Source organism: Chiloscyllium plagiosum, unplaced genomic scaffold (assembly GCF_037043375.1).
Source record: "Chiloscyllium plagiosum isolate Xiang-an unplaced genomic scaffold, Cpla_swu_hap1 HiC_scaffold_5, whole genome shotgun sequence".
Classification (NCBI taxonomy): Eukaryota; Metazoa; Chordata; class Chondrichthyes; order Orectolobiformes; family Hemiscylliidae; genus Chiloscyllium; species Chiloscyllium plagiosum.
In genome coordinates, this window is record NW_028270143.1 from 29,501,502 (window position 1) to 29,522,639 (window position 21,138).

At 39.4% G+C, this 21,138-nt stretch overlaps 1 protein-coding gene across 3 annotated transcripts; it reads right to left on the reverse strand.

The window, feature by feature from the left end:
- Positions 1-1,019: 1,019 nt before the first annotated feature.
- tra2a (transformer 2 alpha homolog) lies at positions 1,020-19,800 on the reverse strand. Of its 3 annotated transcripts, none has more exons than XM_043689723.2 (9): positions 19,644-19,800; positions 11,931-12,064; positions 10,652-10,820; positions 9,914-10,060; positions 6,177-6,365; positions 5,799-5,914; positions 5,606-5,710; positions 4,416-4,489; positions 1,020-1,798 (listed from the first exon to the last, which is right to left on the reverse strand). In XM_043689723.2, the coding sequence occupies exons 1-9, from the start codon at positions 19,677-19,679 to the stop codon at positions 1,788-1,790; spliced, it is 981 nt and encodes a 326-aa protein (XP_043545658.1). In that variant the 5' UTR covers positions 19,680-19,800; the 3' UTR covers positions 1,020-1,787. The 3 variants fall into 3 exon arrangements, with proteins under 3 accessions (XP_043545658.1, XP_043545654.1, XP_043545656.1); XM_043689719.2 differs by having other exon boundaries at positions 5,606-5,713; XM_043689721.2 differs by lacking the exon at positions 1,020-1,798 and having other exon boundaries at positions 4,405-4,489; positions 5,606-5,713.
- Between the last annotated feature and the right edge of the window lie 1,338 nt (positions 19,801-21,138).

Genomic DNA, 21,138 nt, shown 5'->3' on the forward strand with positions numbered 1-21,138 from the left:
GGATTTCAAAAGTCAGTTCTAATTGCACATTTATTGTAAAGTCACCAGTGTTACAAAACCATAGGGCTGCTCTCTCATTGGTGAGATAACTGGTTATTTAATATGCAAGTTCCATTTACAGTTCAGGTAAGGGGAACATTTGAGATGGTGATTCCTTCATGGCAACCTTAGCTGGTGTGGCATTTGAACCTGTCATTGATGTCATTCTGCATCACAAACCAGCCAACAGACTACTTTCCCTGTCCCCCCTCAATGTTACATTACAGAACATTTTCTAAAAATTGAATAAACCTGCACCCCAACATAAGAGAAGTAAACATTTTCATTGCAGCAGTGTACAGGGAAATTAGAGTGATAAGACTAGTGCTTTATCAACTAAAAGTTTGAAGAAATAATTTACATTTTCTGTATAAACAGGACAGATTTTACATGTCTTTTTTAAAATGTCAAGCTTTAACGTATGGGTAAGTGCATATCTAAACAATCCATTGAGTGCACTTGGTGAAATCTAACAGTGGGTATGTGTTGCTTCTCCATACAAAGATACACCAGACAATCTCCACTCAGAAGCGAAGTTGAACACGAGCTTTTGTTGAGCAGATCCCTTTTTCACCATTTGTTTTGTTCCCCTTTCTACGTGCACTAAACTTTTAAGAGTTGATTACAAAAATTGGAGAGTATTAAGTGTTTGTGGTAGCATATGTGCAAACATTAACTTTACACAATGATCTGTTACAGGATCTCTCAATGTAAATGGGAACTCTACATGTCATGAAGTTTGTTGACAATGTATCCCTACATTTGATTCTATGTTACCAGAGACTTGGAGGTATCTTCTGTCTAAAAGCAGAGCATTAAACACTTGTGGCCGGGTTTTTGTATGCAAGTTTATAAAAGTAAGCAAAAGGAAATGTTGGTATTTCCTTTTCCAAATAGAAACAAATCATTTCAAGAAATTGTTCCCACTATTGACAGTCAAATCAGATATTCCAACAGCAATTCATGAAACACCCCAAGTATCGCCCTCCGAGGCATCTTTAATTTTTATTAAACTGTTGTACATTATAGCAGTTGGTTGATGTGCAGGATCTACCTTGCAGGTCAAAATATAGAAATACACAATTAACTAAAAACAAAAAAAATTTAATCCTTGTAATCCTTTACAATTGTGAAGACAAAGAGTTCTGTCACATCACATTTTCAATCAATGCAGAAAGTCAATTTTCCACTTGTACTCATCTAAATCAATAGGTTCCAAAACTTGCAAAATCTTTTTAGAATCTTTCAGAAGGACATGACACAACTGACTACCTTTCTGTACATTTTTAATAGTTATTTTGTAAAATGCATATACTGATTTTTTTTGCCAGGTTTACATCAGATTTTCTTTGAATAAAAAAAATACACCTCAGAACTCTAGGACAGTTTCAAACAGCAAAAACAACCCCATGACAAAAAAATCAAACACCATCACAAAACTAATGACTGTTGGCATTTGCATGTTCAAAAACAACCAGTACTTGGTAATTAAGAGATTACCATGAAATTCCAGCCCTGTCCTTTCCTTACATCAGGTTATGAACTACATAAATCAGTTCAAGCAAGTAGCTTTTAGAATGGCCTTTCCAAAGCAGTATACAGGCACAGAAACTATCATGCACAACTACCAAAATGTTAACCCAAACCCCACCCATCTCCCCTCCCTCTGCACCCCACCCTCCCAAAAAAGTTACTGTAACACAGTGATTAAAAATCTTCAGACAGTTGTCCAGCAAGCAGAAGTCTGGTCAGTAACGACCTGCAAAGTGAACACATTGTAGAATTAAGTAATTTGATTACCATCCAATTATAATTACATTAGTAACTTTTAAAAACATACTTATTGAAAAAATAGATTTTTATTACATCCAAAACAATACAATTCAAAATACAAAAGAACACCAAAACAGTTAAAAAGCCAAACAGACCTCCTCATACAAATGTATAAACATGTATATTAAAAATATATAACTCCAACTACTTAAATAACAAGCAATAATAATACAGCTCAGCCAAACAAAATACTAACTTTCAAATATCAAGCGCATTAATTTTCACATTCATACATTTGCAGTTCCCCCTCTCTGGATATTAGGCTCGTAAAGCACATCGGTTACGGCTATATAAAAGCCCTTATTAGCATTAGCAGGCAAATCTGTGTCCAGGTACTCCAAAAAGGATCGCCATGTCTTAATAGAAATTCTCAGTTTTGTGGTGTACCATACTTGGGAGAAAATCCAAGGGGATATGCTCCTTAACAATCTTCTGCCAACCAGACAGGTCCAGGGGATTTTCAGATACCCAACTTAACAATATTCTTTCTTGCACAGAAAGTGAGGATATTGAAATTTTTTTATACACATCTCTAGGGAACACACTGGACAGGCCACGAAGAGGAGCGATCCGGCCCTTCTCCACCCTTACACCCAAAATCCCCATAATTGCGCCCACCATAGCGCTCCAGTATGTTTGATGCCCACCACAAGACTAGAGACCAACCTTGCACTTGGGACATGAAGATACCCCAGTTTAAATTTCTCCAGAGCCAAGAGGACCCTGTAGAGAATCTTCAACTGTAAAGCATGGGTCCAATTGCAAATTGATATCTTTCTTGTGTTTTCTCAAATATCTTCCCCAGGCTTCAGAGGAGACCTCAGCTACCCTGCTCTCTCTCCCACGCCCGGCAGAGTCGAACAAACTCATTTCAGGGGCCGCTCTCCAACTGATGATATCAAGTGCTGACAGAAAGTGTACTCTTAGCACTGAGCACCCTCCTCTTTATATCGGATTTGTAGGGGTCAAAAGCATAGATTTTAAAAAATGAAACCCCCTACCTTGAAAGAGGTCCCTGTTAGATAGCTCATATTTCTGTGCTAACTGGTCAAAGGATATCATTGTGTCTCCCTCAAATAAATCACCCACGCAAGACACAGCCCTAAGCTGCCCAATGTTTGAATCCTGAATCTACCATCCCTGGTTAAAAACATGGCTTACCCACAATAGGTGTGAGAGAGGATGTTTTGTCATATTGCCTTCCCTTTGCCAAATAGTAACAGTATTGATAACTATTGGGTTATGGCAATATTCCCTAACTGTCCTCATTGTGTCCAAGACCAGCAAGCTAGTAAGGGAGAACTTTGCCGAGTGGTTTCGATATCTAACCATAATCACTCACGCAGGACAGAAGTGTTAATAATTTTTAATGTCCAGGAGATCCACTCCCCCCACAGCCCTGCTGGCTGCCCTTAAAAAATGTTAAAATTGCTTGATCATACTAATGTCACCACCAATGGGGTAAGTTTAAGAATAGGTGATAGGACACACTGTGTTGAGGACATATGGAGCCTCCAAGGCGATAAATAGTTTGAATGAGAGGGGAAACAAAATTGGTAGATGGGAGTTTAATGGTGAAGAGTTATATCATGCACTTCACAAAGAATCAAAATGCTAACTATTTCAAATAAATTAAATGGAGACACCCCAAAAGAATGCAGACAGATTTAGGTTGTTGCACATGAAAAACAAAGTTAGAATGCAGTTGCAGGAAGTAATCAAAAGGCTAATGGACTTTCAGCCTTTATTGCGATGGGTTGGAGATTGAAAATAGCAAATTCTTATTACGACTGTACAGGGTGTTGGTAAAGCTACACTTGGAGGACCATGCCTTCTTAGTCTAGTATTTAAGGATACACGAGCATTCAAGAGATTTCAAAGAGATTCACCAGGTGATTCACAGGATGAAGGGATTAACGCATCATCAAATATGGCTAACCCATTTGGTCTTTGTTCATTAGGGATTAGAAGGATGATGGGTGACTTATTGAAACATACAAGGTTCTGAGGGGCTTGATAGAGTAGATGTTGAGAAGACACTCGTGCGAGAATCTCAAACCCGGGACATGCATGACCTATAATCCTCTAAGCTTTGCATGGACACAGCAATTGACATTGATCGCAGCAATAACTTCTGGCTCCAGGAGTCATTGCTAACATGAGTCTCAGAGGCATAAGAAATCAGAGGGAACACTTAGAGACAAAATAAGGGGATAGCTATTTAAAACAGAGGAATTTCCCCTCCTAGAAGACAATGAATGTTTGGAATTCTCACCTCGGTGTTCAGGCTATATCACAAAAGTAAAAAACAGCAAGTATAGATAGACTTTTAAGATATCAGGGAGTTTGGGGACTATGACAAGCTGGCACGAAAGTGACGTTGAGGCTTGCAACAGATCAGGTTTGATCTTGCGAATGGCTGGGCAGGTTTAAAAGGTGCCAAATGACCTACCCCTGCATCTATTTTTAATATTCGACATACAATTCATTACCACATATTTTCAAGTCAGCTGCAATGCAATTAACGCTGTTTTAGTACTTACGTGGTGAATAGGATCGAGATCTCGAGCGTGATCGGTATCCTCTGCTGTAGTAGGGTGATGGTGATCGTCGTCTACTATAATGAAACAACAGATTGGAAGACTTAGCTGCTATGGCACTAAAATTTAGAAACAAAATTCCTGAATGATCACACTGAAGTTTACAGTACTACATTGAAATCTTTGTCTACTGGATGGCTCCAGTATATGATTTTCACTCATATCAAAGAATAGTCATTTTGGTGATCAAACTTATCTATTAACATTTGCAGTATAGATAGTATCTCTGGAACACTGTGGGGGAAGAGAGGGATTTACTCTGTGATATTTGAACATTTAAGTTTCATTTATCTAATGTCTGCACACATTAACATACATCATTCAGGAGTCAAATTATTTGGTATGAAAATTAACAAATAGCAACCCCATCAAGGCACAGCGGAGGTACGAAACAAGTATTTAGCATCCGGTTTCAGAAGAGTTGAGGCTGCTGCCTACGTAGGAGTAAAAGTAGAAAATAGTGATATTAGAGAGGACAAAAAGACATTAGGGATTCTTAAAAGATTGACAGATCTCCAAGTAGGAGTCAACCTGCCTGGACAGGATATACTCTAGGTTACAGAAGAAGCAAAGACTGCTGAAACTGTGCAGACACTGTTTGAGATCCTGCTGAAATTCTACAGACAGTACTAGTATGTGCAAACATCAATCCCTGTTTAAAAACAGTGTGTGTGTGTGTGGGGGGGGGTAACCGACAAGTTCATGTTCTACCATCTTGATATAGAACTACATTGCCACTCCTTCATAACCCCAGGTGAAAATCTTGGAGCACCCCTTCTAACAACACCATGCCTACACTCCAAAGTTTACTACAGTTCAAGGCAGCAGCTCACCACAAGCTTCTCAAGGTGAACTGGGCACATGCAACAAATTAGGTCTGGCCTGTAGCATCATTACCCCATGAATGAATAAATAAAAATGCCATCAGGCTCCACGCATGACACGGGAATAGAATGTGCCAGCAATCACTAATACCAGTAATTATATCACATGTACAGATGGTTTTCCCACCACGAATTGATTAAACTACACATGTAGAGGAGGTTGCAAGAACACTTTCTTTCAAAAACATTACACATTAGGCTTTATGATTTGACCTTCTACAACAATTTATATATTGTAAAATACATTACCTGTATCGATAATCATAGTCCCGGTCATCATATCGATCATATTTATCATAACCTCGATCATAGTAAGAATCGCGGCGACGTCCTCCACCACCACCTCCACCACTACTGCTAATATGGAATAAAAGGAACTATGAGTAAAAATAAAACAAGCTGAAACAACGTTTAAAGAATGGCTGAAGCTGCTTATCCATACTGAGTAGGTCGTCCCATGTAAATCCCAGGAGTGGGAGTGTGGGGCCTCTTTGTAATAGAATAATCAACACGAATTCGTCTACCATCCAGTTCCATTCCATTTGCACGCTCCATTGCCTGCAGAAAGACATTTTAAAATCCAAACTTTAGTTTGAGTTTGCCTCCACCTAATAAAATTATATCCAAATAACACCAAGTTCCCAGCGCCTTAGTGCATAAACACAACATACTGAAGCAAGCCAAGTCAACTCTCAAACATACAATAGAAGTTGCTTTGCAATTTCATATCAAGAAACAACCATGAGAAAATTAAGACAGTAGTACCATAAAAGTAGCACTAACAAAAAACTAATGTGTTATTGGAGAACTTTCCGATTACCTCTTTAGCATCCTCCAGTCTTTCAAAGTAAACAAACGCAAATCCCCGTGAACGACCAGTCCTTTGATCATAGACAACATTGACTCCAGCCAATGGCCCATACCGAGAGAAAACTTCACGAAGATCACGTTCAGTGGTGTACAAACTAAGACCAAAAACACCTAGGCAAGTGTTTGGATCTGGATTAGCCTGAAAAAACAATGCACGAATAGCTCTGAAGAATTTAGTGATGTTGATTCCTCCAAAGATCAATTTCAATAAATTTCATCTCCCAGAAATCAGGTTCGACTACATATAAAGTCACCTGTAAAGAGAATCATTTTAGGATTATATGAATACATTAGCACTCAATGCTCATTTAATAATGTCATACCTATCCTTTAATTTAATGAAAATCTAATCTTCCATCGTGGTTGGCCAACAAACCACACTTGAAAACCCAGAAGAAAGTAAATATTCCATTAAAGGAATTATGTACATGAAACCTGAAGCTTTAAAAATAAACCTTTAAAGATTACCTGTTAGTGCTCAAATTGCCTATCCCAACTTCAACAGAAATATTTTCAAACTTTCAACTTGGGCCAAGTACAACTGTTGCATATGTTCAATATGCTGTCTACATGTCTTAATCCACAGAAAAACAACTTGGAATTAAATCCCACTGTGACAAGTTAATATTTTCAAAATCTACTTTTCCCCCCAACTGGTTCCAAATTGGTGTGAAAGTCCCCACACTACTACCTTTCAATCTCCTGGTGCAATTTCAACACTTTTGTACTGATAGCTGTATCCATGTAATGTTTACACAGAAAATTATGAATACTTGGGGAGATTCAACAGAACAAGGGCAGTGAGGGTTACTATCACAGAACCCCACCCTGTGTTGCCAAATGCAATTTATTTTGAACAGAACTATACCAATTTTAATTTCAAATACCTGAATAAGTTCTATCACTGGTCCTGTCTGAACAATCAATTTGGTAACAGAATACAATGACCACACTCCACAAATTCAATATCACCCTAATCCAGGTTTCTTCAGTGCAGTGTCTCTACAACTGTATGTCTAGGTTCGCCCTGCCACGGTTCCCATACTGCCACATCAAACCACAAGCAGATCAAATTCAGGCTAGAATTGGACTGATTTTAACGTATTACCCTTCCATCACAGTATTAGTCACTTAGGTAATCTATGATTAGGCTTTGGTGGGGGGGGGGGGGGGAGAAAGTGGGATAAATGGGCTTTCTACCACAATACTGATAAGTGAATTGGCTAAAAACAACTTTACAAAATTATAGCATTTAGCAGCAAGACAGCTGGATTGGGGACTCACCCACTTAACTGTGAGCAAGTCATTCACAAGTGACTGAAGGAATCAAAACTGCATGATCAACTGCAGCTGATGATACCTAATGTAAACATGCAGAATTACATAATAGGCAAGAGCAAGGGTAATTCCACACAGAAATTGACTAATGTTATTTATGTTAATTCACAGTGCAGCAACAATGGTAGGTTACAAGTTAATTCCAAGCTCAGTCATATGGTTCAAGAACTTCACAGGAATAAGCCACTCAGACTTATGAACTAGGTCTGAGCTCTTGGCTCAGATCAATGAGCGGCATTGAGTTGAGAGACTTGAGGGGATGGGTTTTTTAAAAAAAATTCCTTTATGGGATGTGGGTGTCACTGGCTAGGTCAACATTTGCTATTTACCCCTAATTCACAAAACAGCAGTGAAGAATCAACCACATTGCAACAGATCTAGAGTCAAAGGCAGGCCAAACCAGAAGGACAACAGATTTCCTTCCATAAAAAGGACATCAGTGAATCAGATGAATTATGAAAATGACAATGGTTATCACTATACCAGTTTTTATTGTGGATTTTTTTAAAAATTGAATTCAAATGTCAGCAGGTGCCTGGGTTTCTGGATTATCAATCCAGAGACATTGTTATGTCAGCTTCTTCCTCAACATTGTTTTCCTTAGCGAAGACTTAAGGCATTTCAAAATTATGAGCTACCTGAACAGAGTACTTGGGGAAATATTGTCCCCTTCAGATGAAGGGTCAAGAATTACAGACTTAATTCAAGCCTGGTAAAGAACCAAAATTAGGAGGAAAACTTTTATACAATATAAGGCCTGAATCTGGAATGCACTGTTTGAGATTGTGGAGTAGATGCAAAGTATTCTTTTCAAAGGGGATTTGATTATCTCAAGAGAAAGATTATCTCAAAAAAAGACTTATAGGACAACAGGAAATACAGGGGGAAACGGACCATAGAGTCAGAGATGTACAGCATGCAAAACAGACCCTTCGGTCCAACCTGTCCATGCCGACCAGATATCCCAACCCAGTCTAGTCCCACCTGCCAGCACCCGGCCCATATCCCTCCAAGCCCTTCCTATTCATATACCCATCCAAATGCCTCTTAAATGTCGCAATTGTACCAGCCTCCAACACATTCTCTGGCAGCTCATTCCATACCCATACCATCCTCTGCATAAAAAAGTTGCCCCTTAGGTCTCTTTTATATCTTTTCCCTCTCACCCTAAACCTATGCCCTCTAGTTCTGGACTCCCTGACCCCAGGGAAAAGACATTGCCTATTTATCCTATCCATGCCCCCCATAATTTTGTAAACGTCTGTAAGGTCACCCATTAGCCTCTGACACTCCAGGGAAAACAGCCCCAGCCTGTTCAGCCTGTCCCAATAGCTCAAATCTTCCAACCCTGGTAAATCTTCCTTGTAAATCTTTTCTGATCCCTTCCATGTTTCACAACATCTTTCCGATAGGAAGGAGACCAGAATTGCATGCAATATTCCAACAATGGTCTAACCAATGTCCTGTACAGCCGCAACATGACCTCCCAACTCCTGTATTCAATACTCTGACCAATAAAAGGAAAGCATACCAAACGCCTTCTTCACTATCCTATCTACCTGCGACTCCACTTTCAATGACCTGTGAACCTGCACTCCAAGGTCTCTTTGTTCAGCAACACTCCCTCGGACCTTACCATGAAGTGTATAAGTCCTGCTAAGATTTGCTTTCCCAAAATGCAGCACCTCGCATTTATCTGAATTAAACTCCACCTGCCACTTCTCAGCCCATTGGCCCATTTGGTTAAGATCCTGTTGTAATCGGAGGTAACCCTCTTCGCTGTCCACTACACCTCCACTTTTGGTGTCATCTGCAAACTTACTAACTGTACCTCTTATGCTCACATCCAAGTCATTTATGTAAGTGACAAAAAGTAGAGGACCCAGCACCGATCCTTGTGGCACTCCACTGGTCACAGGCCTCTAGTCTGGAAAAACAACCCTCCACCACCACCCTCTAATTCTACCTTTGAGCCCGTTCTGTATCCAAATGGCTAGTTCTCCCTGTATTCCATGAGATCTAACCTTGCTAATCGGTCTCCCATGGGGAACCTTGTCAAACGCTTTTATAGAATGACAGCAAACAGTGGGCTGAAAAGCCTCCTTCTTTGCAAAGATCCTATAAACATTCCCATGATCAACATGGGTAAGGAGTGACAGCACAGGGACACAGCAGATTACTAAGCTGTAACTTGATGGATATTTTATGCACTTGTGGATTTTTAAGGATCAGAATAGTGAGATCTCCAACAGTTTATTGAACATGTTGCTGTAAAGAGACTGAATGCACAACACATCCATTAGATATCTGGAAACAATTAACTTGTTTGAAAGTAAGTTTTCAATTTACGTTTTGAGAACCGAGTTTCCCTTCTTTCTTCCCATATCCTGTTCGCCTCCAGGAATCATCCTTCATCTGGGACGATGGGGCAGTCCTGGCAGCGGACTTCTCCACATCTACTATCAACGCTCCGTGTTTCGCTGACACATGTCCCGTCTGTAGGACAAGAGGGACAGAATGAGTTTTCCCCCCTCCCATAAAGGTGGAACGCTCCACTATCAGGTGGCATACTGCTCATAAACTTAGACAAGATTGAAAACTTCACAACTACGGCTAAAGGACTGAACTCCTAGACAGCTCATGAAATGAGATCCAAGGGGTTAAGATGACATAGTTAACAGTGGCCACCAGTTGATGAACATCCCAAAAAAACTGCAATGCAAGAAATTTAAATGCTACTGCATTACAACACTTTCAAGTTTAGTTTTTGCTACATTAATGTCCCAGAATTTTATACATTAGCAAAGTAATTACATTTTTATTCTATAGATGCACACAATTGTCTACAAATGACCACTCACTTGTGTGAATCACCAGAAAGTCACAAGAACTGTTTTGCATTCAGTGAAATCACACTTCCAAGAAATGGAACTGTTTGGTAGATCATATCCAGATCGAAACAGAATTTGCTTAAAACTCAACTGATGACAGTTACTTCCAAACATGCTACCATTTCTCAGAACTTCACAAGTCATATCCATTTGTGAAGGAATAAAGTGAGACTATATATGCAGTGCTATAACCTACTCTACTTCCTGCATGGCGCCTTCGGCTGGACATTGGGGAGTGACTGCGGCTCCTTCTGCGTGATCGATAATCGGGTGTGTAAGACCTACTACGAGATCGCCTTCGGTGTGAATGGGATCGTGATCTGGAGCGTGAATAACGCCGATGCGAATGTCTTCTTGAGTGAGATCTAGTGGTAACATTTCAAAAACACTTAATTAGTACCTTCCATAAACATGTAGCATGCAAATTTAAGGTTAATCTATCATGGAATTCCTGTGCTCCATTTGCTTTAATAAAAGATTTAAACAGTGATTAATTCTAGAACATTTTCTTTCAAGTGGTCAAAGCTAACCCACCTGAGTACAAACCAAAAATTGTTAACTCAATCACACAGCCATGGAGGTGGCATGTTTACCATCCTTCTGTCACACCGGAAAACAGACACTAAGCAAGGTCAGTATGTTTAATTTCTAAAGTCCAAGATTTAATATCTTGGGTAGAACATTATGTTGCAGATCGCAAAATAAAGATATCGTCTCTCCTGTAATGTACTGACCAATCTTGACCACAAGAATCAGAAGAAACTACATTAACCTAAACACACATTATATTCAACTTTTGTCTCAAATTTAAACAGAACTGTCCCTCAAAGTATCTCATAATATGGCGGTAGACAGTAGTAAGCCTGCATCCTGGCTAACAATGGCCATACTGATTTTTTTACGCAATGCAATATTCTAATAACTAGTCTGTTCAATTCCAACACAATTCAAAATACTCCGCATTGTACCAGTGCAACAGGAAAACTAACAGGCATTTGAAGACAGCATGATTCTAAGATTATTACTCATCAGATGCTAAAAAGGTATTCCAAGACAGGGAATGAAACAATAATCAAGAAATAAATTCACCACAGGGTAGATAACTGGCCAAAATCAGTTTTTTTTTTCTTTTGTCGGCTTCCATTGCAGCGTGAAACAAATGCATTGACCCTTCCATGAAAGTCAGTGAGTATTACTGGGCAGACTGCACCATATAGCATTTTGGATTTGGCACGCAGAAAAATGCAGCTGTTAGCCTGGGAGACAGCTTAGGCCTTGATTAAAGATGGGCTCAGGAAATGAAAAACGGAAAGCAGAAACAAAAAACTAGGACCAACAGTTAATAAAAAAAACTCCTGCCATACAGATATTGGTCAAACAGCAACCTAAGACTTTTTTATTACTGTAGTATCACAGACCAAATGCATACTTTAGACAAACTGCATATCATACCTATCCACTAAATAAATAATTACCTTGACTTGGACCTTGATCGGGAGCGGGATTCTGAACGTTTCGATGCCCTAGATGGGCTGCGAGATGCAGAGCGGCTTTCTGATTTTACACGGCCAGCACTCCCGCTTGGAGATTTGGATGGTGAACGTGACTCCTGGCACGACAGAACAAAGTTATTTATTGAACTACACAAAATATAGAATTGTTAAACCTTAGCAGTGTTCCAACTATAATTCAGATACTGTCTGAGGAAGTAGCAGAGGGCCAAAATGGTTAGGTATCCTTCACTAATATCACTTTGACCCCTGCTAAAACAAGTTCAGCCCATAGTAAGTACTGCACATTCCTAAAGAATACACATTCCCTACATATATACCTAATCACCAACATTCTATGAAACTTTCATAAATAATCATGCATTTTATGCTAAAACTTGAGCATACAGACACGTGAACATAAACCATACATTACTTAACCTAGGACACATTCAATCTTCCAGATTCTTTTAATTTTCCAGATTCTTAATTTTCCAGATTCTTTTAATTTTAGTTCACTCTTGCTTTCTATTTTCTTCATTTCTTCATTTTCAGAGTTTTCATACTCCGTGTATTCTTCCCAATTCAAACAATTCATTAATGCCTTATAAAAGCTCTTCTATCTGACCAATCTTCTGTTCATTTCCCATTCAAATTTTATTTTCTGATCTGCAATACTTGTGATTAGCCTTCTGTTATCTTGATTATTCTTCCACATTCTTGGAAAATACTCTTCCATTTCTTCAATATTAACCTTAATGGAAAAAGAACATTCAGTAGGATGAAGCATGGGGTTACAATCTGCTGGATTTGTACTACAGCCTACCATCTTTCTAACTAAAGACCAGCAGGTGGAATAATTCCATTATTTTTAATTTTAAAAATTCCTTGATAAAATGCCTGAATCAAATATTATTCCTGTGGTTTTACTTAGTTTACTCAGTATGTAAAATTTTTAAAAATGCTACAATGAAAATGCCAGTATCAGCCTTGATTTTCTATTTTTTTCCCCTCTTCGCTTCCAAACAAAAAGTGGAAAAATTTTAAAGTGCAGTACTGCCTGGCATAAAGCATGATGATTTGATATTTAAAACACTTTCTGGAATATGAATTTTCCCCATTAGCTAAGTATTGCATAAAAATGTCTAACCTAAAAATGCATGGATGGAATTAATTTAAATTTTGCCAGGAACACAAGAATTCTATTATCCTTAATGAACAAACATGGTACAACAGGTGCTCAGATAGTTACAACACTGCAACCCAGCCTCACATTCAAACTAATTTGTCTCTCCTCATCACAGAAAAGCAAATCATGCCTTTCTAACTTTAAGGTGAAGTATTAAATTCCAGCTCCCATTCCAAGTTTTAACATTAGCTGGCAATCCGCAAAGTACTAAGACTGGGGGTGGCATGGGTGTCTTCTCAATCTGATTCAGAACGAGTACCTTTTCTTTAAATGTCCAAGACAAAAAAATTATTAACCAACAAATACTAATCCTTTTCAACAGCTTCCAGGAATATAAGTATACCAGTAGTTGGTGGCTAAAATGATTCATGCAAAATAAAACTGCTTGGAAAACACATGCCAGTTGCAATCACTATGCACATAGAACATAGCTGACCACGCACAAAATGCCAGCCCAGATATTTAGTTACTTTAGGGGGAATTTATGATCCAATGGCACAACAAAGTTCTGCAGCCCCCCCCCCCCCCCACCACCACCACCACCCTGGTCAACTTTTGCAGCTAAAATTACAGTACCAAGGACCTCCAAGTCAAAGTATAATCAGGTTAGATACAAGATGAAATTTCTTCTCTATCCCAACTAATTGTAAGAAACCATACTAATGCAGTTGCATGGACATTCCCACAACCCCAGCAAATTGGGGACCAAATTTCATTTACTGTAGACTGGTCAGTGTTTCAATTTAAGGCCCCAAACATTATGAGATTCCTAGGATTGCAATGGCAGACAGCCCCTAAAGATTTTACACGCAATTCAATGCAACTTCATAAACTGCAAGAGTAGAATAAGCTTCCTAAAATACTAATCAAGATTCCCATTTAAGGAATACAATTTAAAAGTCAATTAAAAGTATCAGTTATGGGGATGGAAACAAAGGTCATTGCATCTCATGATTTAAATCCATAAGTTTAACTTGACTATTTAAAGACTTAAGTCAGCTAGCTGTCTCCCATTTCACAAAACGAGATCACCAATTTATCTTTCAGTTTATATCAAGATATGTGTACAAATCAGTTTTTATGTTGCGGTATGAACTTTATAGCAAAAAAAACACTAAACCTTGTAAACATACCACTCTGTACAATCTAGCCATAAAATTCAGTTTGCTTGCTTGCACGCACTGGTTACACATTAGCCAAATGCCCCAACTTTACTTTCATCGCACAAGACATTTGCCAAAGAAGAATGTATAAACTATTATGAAAAGTGTACTTTTTTTTTATTTAGAAGGCAGTCTTTTTCAGTAGCCCAGTTGTAACTTATTTTCTTAATACATACAAACTAACTTTTCTATAAGAATAATGACTTGTTTTTCTAACTGGGGTAGCAATTTATATTAAGTGATTTGCCAATGGTTGAGTTAGGACAATGCTTACCATTTACACTTCAAATTAATTTCTAACAACAGTATGGAAAGAACTTTTGTAATGCCAATCTGAAGAATTTTTTTTTTGAAAAGTATTCAAAAATCTCCAAGCAAAACGAGTAGTAAGGTGGGAAGACCAGCAACAGCAGATCTAGTGATCAACAGCTCAGTTCATGGCAAATGTCACAAGATCAAACAAGCAGAAAGAAAACAAAATTGCAGGTGAAAGGAAGAAACAGCAAAGATATTAGGTGCATGTATACATTTTTACACTCTCTGCCTTAATGCACAAGTATCCTAATATTAATGAGAAGTAAGCACAGCTACCAAGAGCCTATATTTACATAGTACCATTTAACAATAAAATATCAGGAATATGACAAAAAATGACAAAGCCCATTATTAGGATATGAGGACAGAACATACAAAATCTGGTTAAATATGTACATGCGCATGTATTTTTTGGGAGGTGTTTTAGAGAAGATAGTTTGAGAGAGAATTCTAGAACTCAGGTTAAAGTTTTAATCAAAAAAATCTAACGGATTGGCAATATTTGAGATGGAAGGATTTGTATTTAAGTTCCAAAAAAAATCCCTCTCTACTATTCTTCCAGTAACAAAAATGAGTGAAACTGTATCATGTTGTTAACAAACGTGGAGATAGTGAAGATTGCAGATGCTGGAGGTCAGAGTCAAAGAGCATGGTGCTGGAAAAGCACAGCCAGTCAGGCAGCATCTGAGGATAAGAATCGACGTTTCGAGCATAAGCCCTTCATCAGGACCCAATGAAGGGTTTTTGCTTGAAATGCTGATTCTCCTGCTCATCAGATGCTGCCTGACCGGCTGTGCTTTTCCAACACCACACACTTTGACTCGAGATTAACAAACGTGTCAAATTATCTCCAACCAATGCATTAATACATAGCTCGTGGCATTAGAGAACAGTTTTGAATGGCTGGAGTGTAGATTCCCAATTTCCCTTGACTTCTTAGTTGGAATCAAACATTTTACTTATTAATATCTTAATATATAAAACATTCATGCCATCTCGCCTCTCAATAAGCTCAGAAATATCTCACGCAGTAGCTGGCAGTTTAGTCGTGAGGTCTGTAGCCAACTGAAAAATAGGCAGCAAAAGAACTAGCCACCCTGGCAGCTTAAGCAGAGAAAATTCTATTGTTCATTATATAGACAGGGACCAGAGTCTGAGTAGTTAAAATTAGGTTGGAAGATTTGTGTACGGTGGATGCAGCTAGTAGCCCTCAGCTAACACTGGGGTTAAAAAGTTAATCAATTAGGAAAACGGGAAAGAAACAAACCATTCAAAATGAAAAAAGTGACCTTTTTGCCATAAAGAGCTAATTCTGCGTACAGTGTGATGTGATACACAACAAGAAACTGTTTACTTCTACAGTTTAAAGTTGCCTACAAAGGAAATTATGTTTAGTAAAATGTTCAGTTATTTGATATAGTTGAAGTTTTAAACATAAATGCTTCATTCTCAGCTAAAACTAAGCTGAAATCTTATTTACTTTAAAGTTCAAATCTTTTTAAAATGTGATTGGTCATACTGAAGATCGTAAAATCAGCACCTTGTGCATAAACTAGATAATAAGTTACAATATACCAGCTATTGTTTTCTCTTGAAACAAAATTATGCTTATGGATATGCTATCATTGAACAAAACAAGAATCAAAAGCTTTTCTCAACTATGATTATCTAAACTCTGCATCCCCAATATTAGTTTAGTTTAAAACCAAGAGTAGCTTGCAGTTCCCTGCCAATCCCAGGAATAAGAGTATGATGTATTGGCAACTTTGAACCCATTTTTCAGAAGGAGCCCGATAGGTCTCAAGACCAACTTTCTAGCTGAAAAATATAAATGAAATAAGTAACTCAAGTGCATTTTAGAATTTCCAAGTCCATTCTCTTTTTAAGAGATAACAGTAAGTTTGCAAATGTTTCAAGGCCTAAACTGGCTTTAATAAGGTCAATAACTATCTTATAAAACAATAAAGACATTGAAAGAAGCCCATATTAATTTAACTTGAACAAGAATGACTTTTGTAAATTTTCCATGAGAATTAACATATCAGAGGGCATAATTCAACAAGTAAACGCACCATTTTGTAGAGTACCGCCTACATTGATCAGAATGGTCCCAGGTTAAGTTTTTGGATTTGTGCTGTTAAACTCAGAGAAAGTTCAACATAGAAACAGAAACTAGGCGCAGGAGTAGACCATTCGGCCCGTCAAACCCTCTCTGGAAATTTAGAGTGATGATAGCTGATTCACCCTACATTGCCATATATCTACTTTCTTCTCATACCCCTTGATGCCTTTAACATCTAAAGATTCTTTCTTGAATTAATTCAGCGACTTTGCCTCAATCTTCAGTGGAAGAGAATTCAATAGGTTCACTACCATTTGAGTGAAGAAACTTGTCAACCCAGTCCTAAATGGCCTACTCTGCACCCTGAGACTGTGACACCTGGTTCAAGACTTGCCAACCATGCAAAACATCCTTCTTGCAGTTTATCCTGTCCTGTTAGACTATTATAATTTCCATTAGATCCCCACATCCTTCTAAACTAGACTACATTCGAGCCCAGTTAAACTAGCTAATTTTTCCTCGGAGCAATCACGCTATCCCCAACATTCTCTGCTGCACTGCCTTGATCCTAACTATATCCTTTCTTAGATAGATAGACCAAAGCTGCATAATACTCCAGGTGTGGTCTTACCAAGCCCCTGCATAACTGCAGTAAGAAATCCCTACTTCTGAACTCAAATCCTCTTTGCAATGAAAACCAATATATAATTTACCTTCCAATTTATTGTTGCATCTGCCTACCTACTTTCATTGAGTGGTGTACAGAACATGCAAATCACTTTCCACGATGTAGCAAAAGTTTAAATATTCTGTCCCCCTGGTTTTTCCACACTGTTTAATCACACTTTGAAATCTTGTTTTTGATTCTTTTATTTACAAGATATACCGTATGAATTTATAGTGAAACGCTGAGGTTTTGTGGTATCTCAATGGTCACTGCCACCACATTCATCTAGAACATTAGCATCCAACTCCTTTTTAAGAACTGCAGACCTGAGCCATGATTTCCTAGAGCACTACACTCACATGAAATAAAACATCTTCGTTGCAAAAGCCAATTATCTTGTAGAGATACTGCTGCATTTCTTAGCACTATATTCCAACTACTGTATAGCAATGTCCCTGAAGTAGCAAATCACAAACTGAAGCCCATAGTTGGATGAGGGAGGACAACATCAAACTGGACTATTCTAAGGAAATCGTGAGTCTATACCATTGGAATTCTAACCCAGGATAAACCACTACCTTCACAGGATTAGAAAAAAAAATTTAAGTGGAGGAGATAAAAATGGCTCAGAAAGAAAAGCGAAAAAGAAATAAAATGTTAGCTTAAATATCCTATCACTTCAATTCGTCAACCCTGTCCCCGAGACTCTGACCCCTGGTTCTAGACTTGCCGAAGGGCTTTTGCCCAAAACATCAATTCTACTGCTCTCCGGATGCTGCCTTACCTGCTGTGCTTTTCCATACTCATACTCTACTCTAAAGCCAGCATCTGCAGTCCTCACTTTAACCATGCAAAACACCCTTCCTGTATCTAGTCTACCTTGTCTTGTTAGAATATTGTACGTTCCATTAGATCCCCACATCCTTCTAAACTGGACTGCATTTGGGCCCAGTCAAACCAACTAATTTCTTCTCAGTGCAATCCTGCCATCCCCAGTACCCTCTGCTGCGCTCCCTCTATCCCAATTTTATCCTCTCACATAGGTTGACCAAACTGTAGGTATGGCCTCACCAAAACCCTGCAGAACTGCAGGGAGAAATCCCTACATCTGAACTCAAATCCTCTTTATAATGAAAACCAATATATAATACACCTTAAAATTTACTGCTGCATCTGCCTATCGACTTAACACTTCACAAACACCTGATGAAGGAGCAGTGCTCCAAAAGCTAATGCTTCCAAATAAACCTACTGTACTATAAACTGGTGTGTGATTTTTTTTTTAATTTTGACCACTTCAAAATGGTGTACGGTAGATTTTGCTTACTCTCCTCTAGAAAGGTTCCACAGCCAAAATAAACTAAATGCATTTTTTCAGAACGAGGCTTACAATATTTTACAACGAATTAAGACAAGGCAACTCGAGTTCAAAGCTGTTTCAGGCATAATCACTGCTCTTTCAGAGGAATTCGGGAATTGCGAGGTGAAAGAGAATGAGTTCTCGCTCTGAACTAACGGAGCAAAAGCGCGGTGAAAAGAATCTCTACCGCAGGACAATGAAAGCGTGATGGGGGGGGGGGAAGGAAGAGAAGAGAGAGAAAAAGGAAACCGAGGGAACAGTGTCCACGGAAGCAGGCGACTGGAGCGCGCCGGCCCGAGAAGTCTGCGTAAGCTGACGGGCGGGAAGGCGCGCGCCGGAAGGTGCTCGAGGGCGAGCGGCCCGTCGATTGCTGGCACGCGGCCAGGCGGTTTGTTCTCCCGATTTAAATGAATGTTCAAAAACGTTTTTTTTTTAAAAAAGGCCAAAAACAGAACTCGGTTATTAACGAAAACAAAGTCCCGACACCGATGAGGGAAATTTTAAAAAGAAAAGAGAGCAATCGAGACGCAGACGAAAGATCGCCAAGTGCGAGACCGGACAACTCGCTTTTGCCTATCAATCGGAGGCTACTCTGCGTGACCGAGTTTGTGACCTGTATATTACTTTAGGAAGGGAGGGCAAAAAAAAAGTTAAAACGGTCAGCCTGCTCTATTTACGCTGTCAATTTATCTCAAACTAGTTTTCCCCTCCTCCCACTCTGGCCTTGAAGCTCGTGAGTAAGGTTTTGATCGACGACAGTCACCCGCCCGCATACTGAAGGCGCCACTTTAGGCCTAAATCTCATGTTCGCAGCAGCCTCAATCCTCAATGTTTTATGAGTACGTAGATATAAAATAAAAACCACCACACCCACCCCCTTACATAAAATACTACTGAAACCCTTTTCAAAAAAAGATTCCAAAAACAGTTCGCTGCACTCACCCTCCCTTCGTAGGCTGTTTCGTCAATGTCACTCATCTTTGTTGCTATGAATTATGGAAGTTTAACCTATATCTTTGCGTATATGTGAGAGCAATAACCTTCCCTGTCTGATGCCTCTGCCGCTCTCTCCTGACAATATGGCGGCGACACTGGCGCTGCTCGAGCTCGAGCCCGGCCTCTGTGACGTCACCGACCAACTGTCCATCTCCATGGAAGCAAGCGCGTGCCCTAGTCTTAAAACTTAAAATTGCTTTTCATTTTGGCACTATAAAACAAGCCCTATTAGAGGGGTACCGCCCGATTTCAGCAAATGTAGTTTGCATGTTGGAACGCGTTTTTAAAAATTATTCACGCCCGCCCTGTTTTCAGTGTCCCGCGTGACGCTCCTTTTCCCCGGTCGGTTTTCTTTTGAACCCTCAGGGCCACGAGCGGGAAATGGAAGACGCTCAATGAAAGGCAAAATGGAGGCGGCTCGGCGCCGTGTTAACAGCTAACCGTCCCGCCCAATTTGTTTCACCTATATTGCCCTTTCCAGATTGTTTGCCTTTCCCTGGTTGCAGCATTAAGGCTAAAATATTACACGTGAAAGTAAGTGAGCAGAATTTAATTGGAGTAAAATGACATTGGGTTCCAGCTCTCAAGCTTTGCCAATATTCTGACGTCCAGAACTGGATAAATTATGCATTCTGATAGACACAGGTCGAGACTAGATTCGTTTTATAGGACGTAAAACGAAATGTATTTGGTACTTTAGTTTTTTTGTTAAATCCATATTCAGTATTGTTTTTCCCCTCTGTTCGATTAAGCCAATGTTGGCAAGAGGAAGCATTGAAGAGGAGAAACAAGATACATGGAAGACCGAGAGTTCCGAAATAGGGATTTAGAGGATACATCGTTAAACAAGATGGTTGCCAATGCAAGATGTACGCAGATATATATAGCATACAGAATAATTGATGAACCCTATAGGCAAACTACAAGGCATTAGACATAGTAGTTTGTCTTAGTCCCTTGACATTGTTAATAACTTTCTTCGCTTATGTTTTGATTGGTTCAGAGATGGCTGATATCCTCAATCCATTCTGGATCAGTGGTGCTGGAAGAGCACAGCAATTCAGGCAGCATCCGAGGACAGGCAAAATCGACGTTTCGGGCAAAAGCCCTTCATCAGGAATTCCTCCGTCTCCGCCGTATCTGCTCTCAGGAGGAGCGGTTCCACCATAGAACACACCAGATGGCCTCCTTCTTTAGAGACCGCAATTTCCCTTCCCACGTGGTTAAAGATGCCCTCGAACGCATCTCATCCACATCCCGCACCTCCGCCCTCAGACCCAACCCCTCCAACCGCAACAAGGACAGAACGCCCCTGGTGCTCACCTTCCACCCTACCAACCTTCGCATAAACCAAATCATCCGCCGACATTTCCGCCACCTCCAAACAGACCCCACCACCAGGGATATATTTCCCTCCCCACCCCTCTCCGCCTTCCGCAAA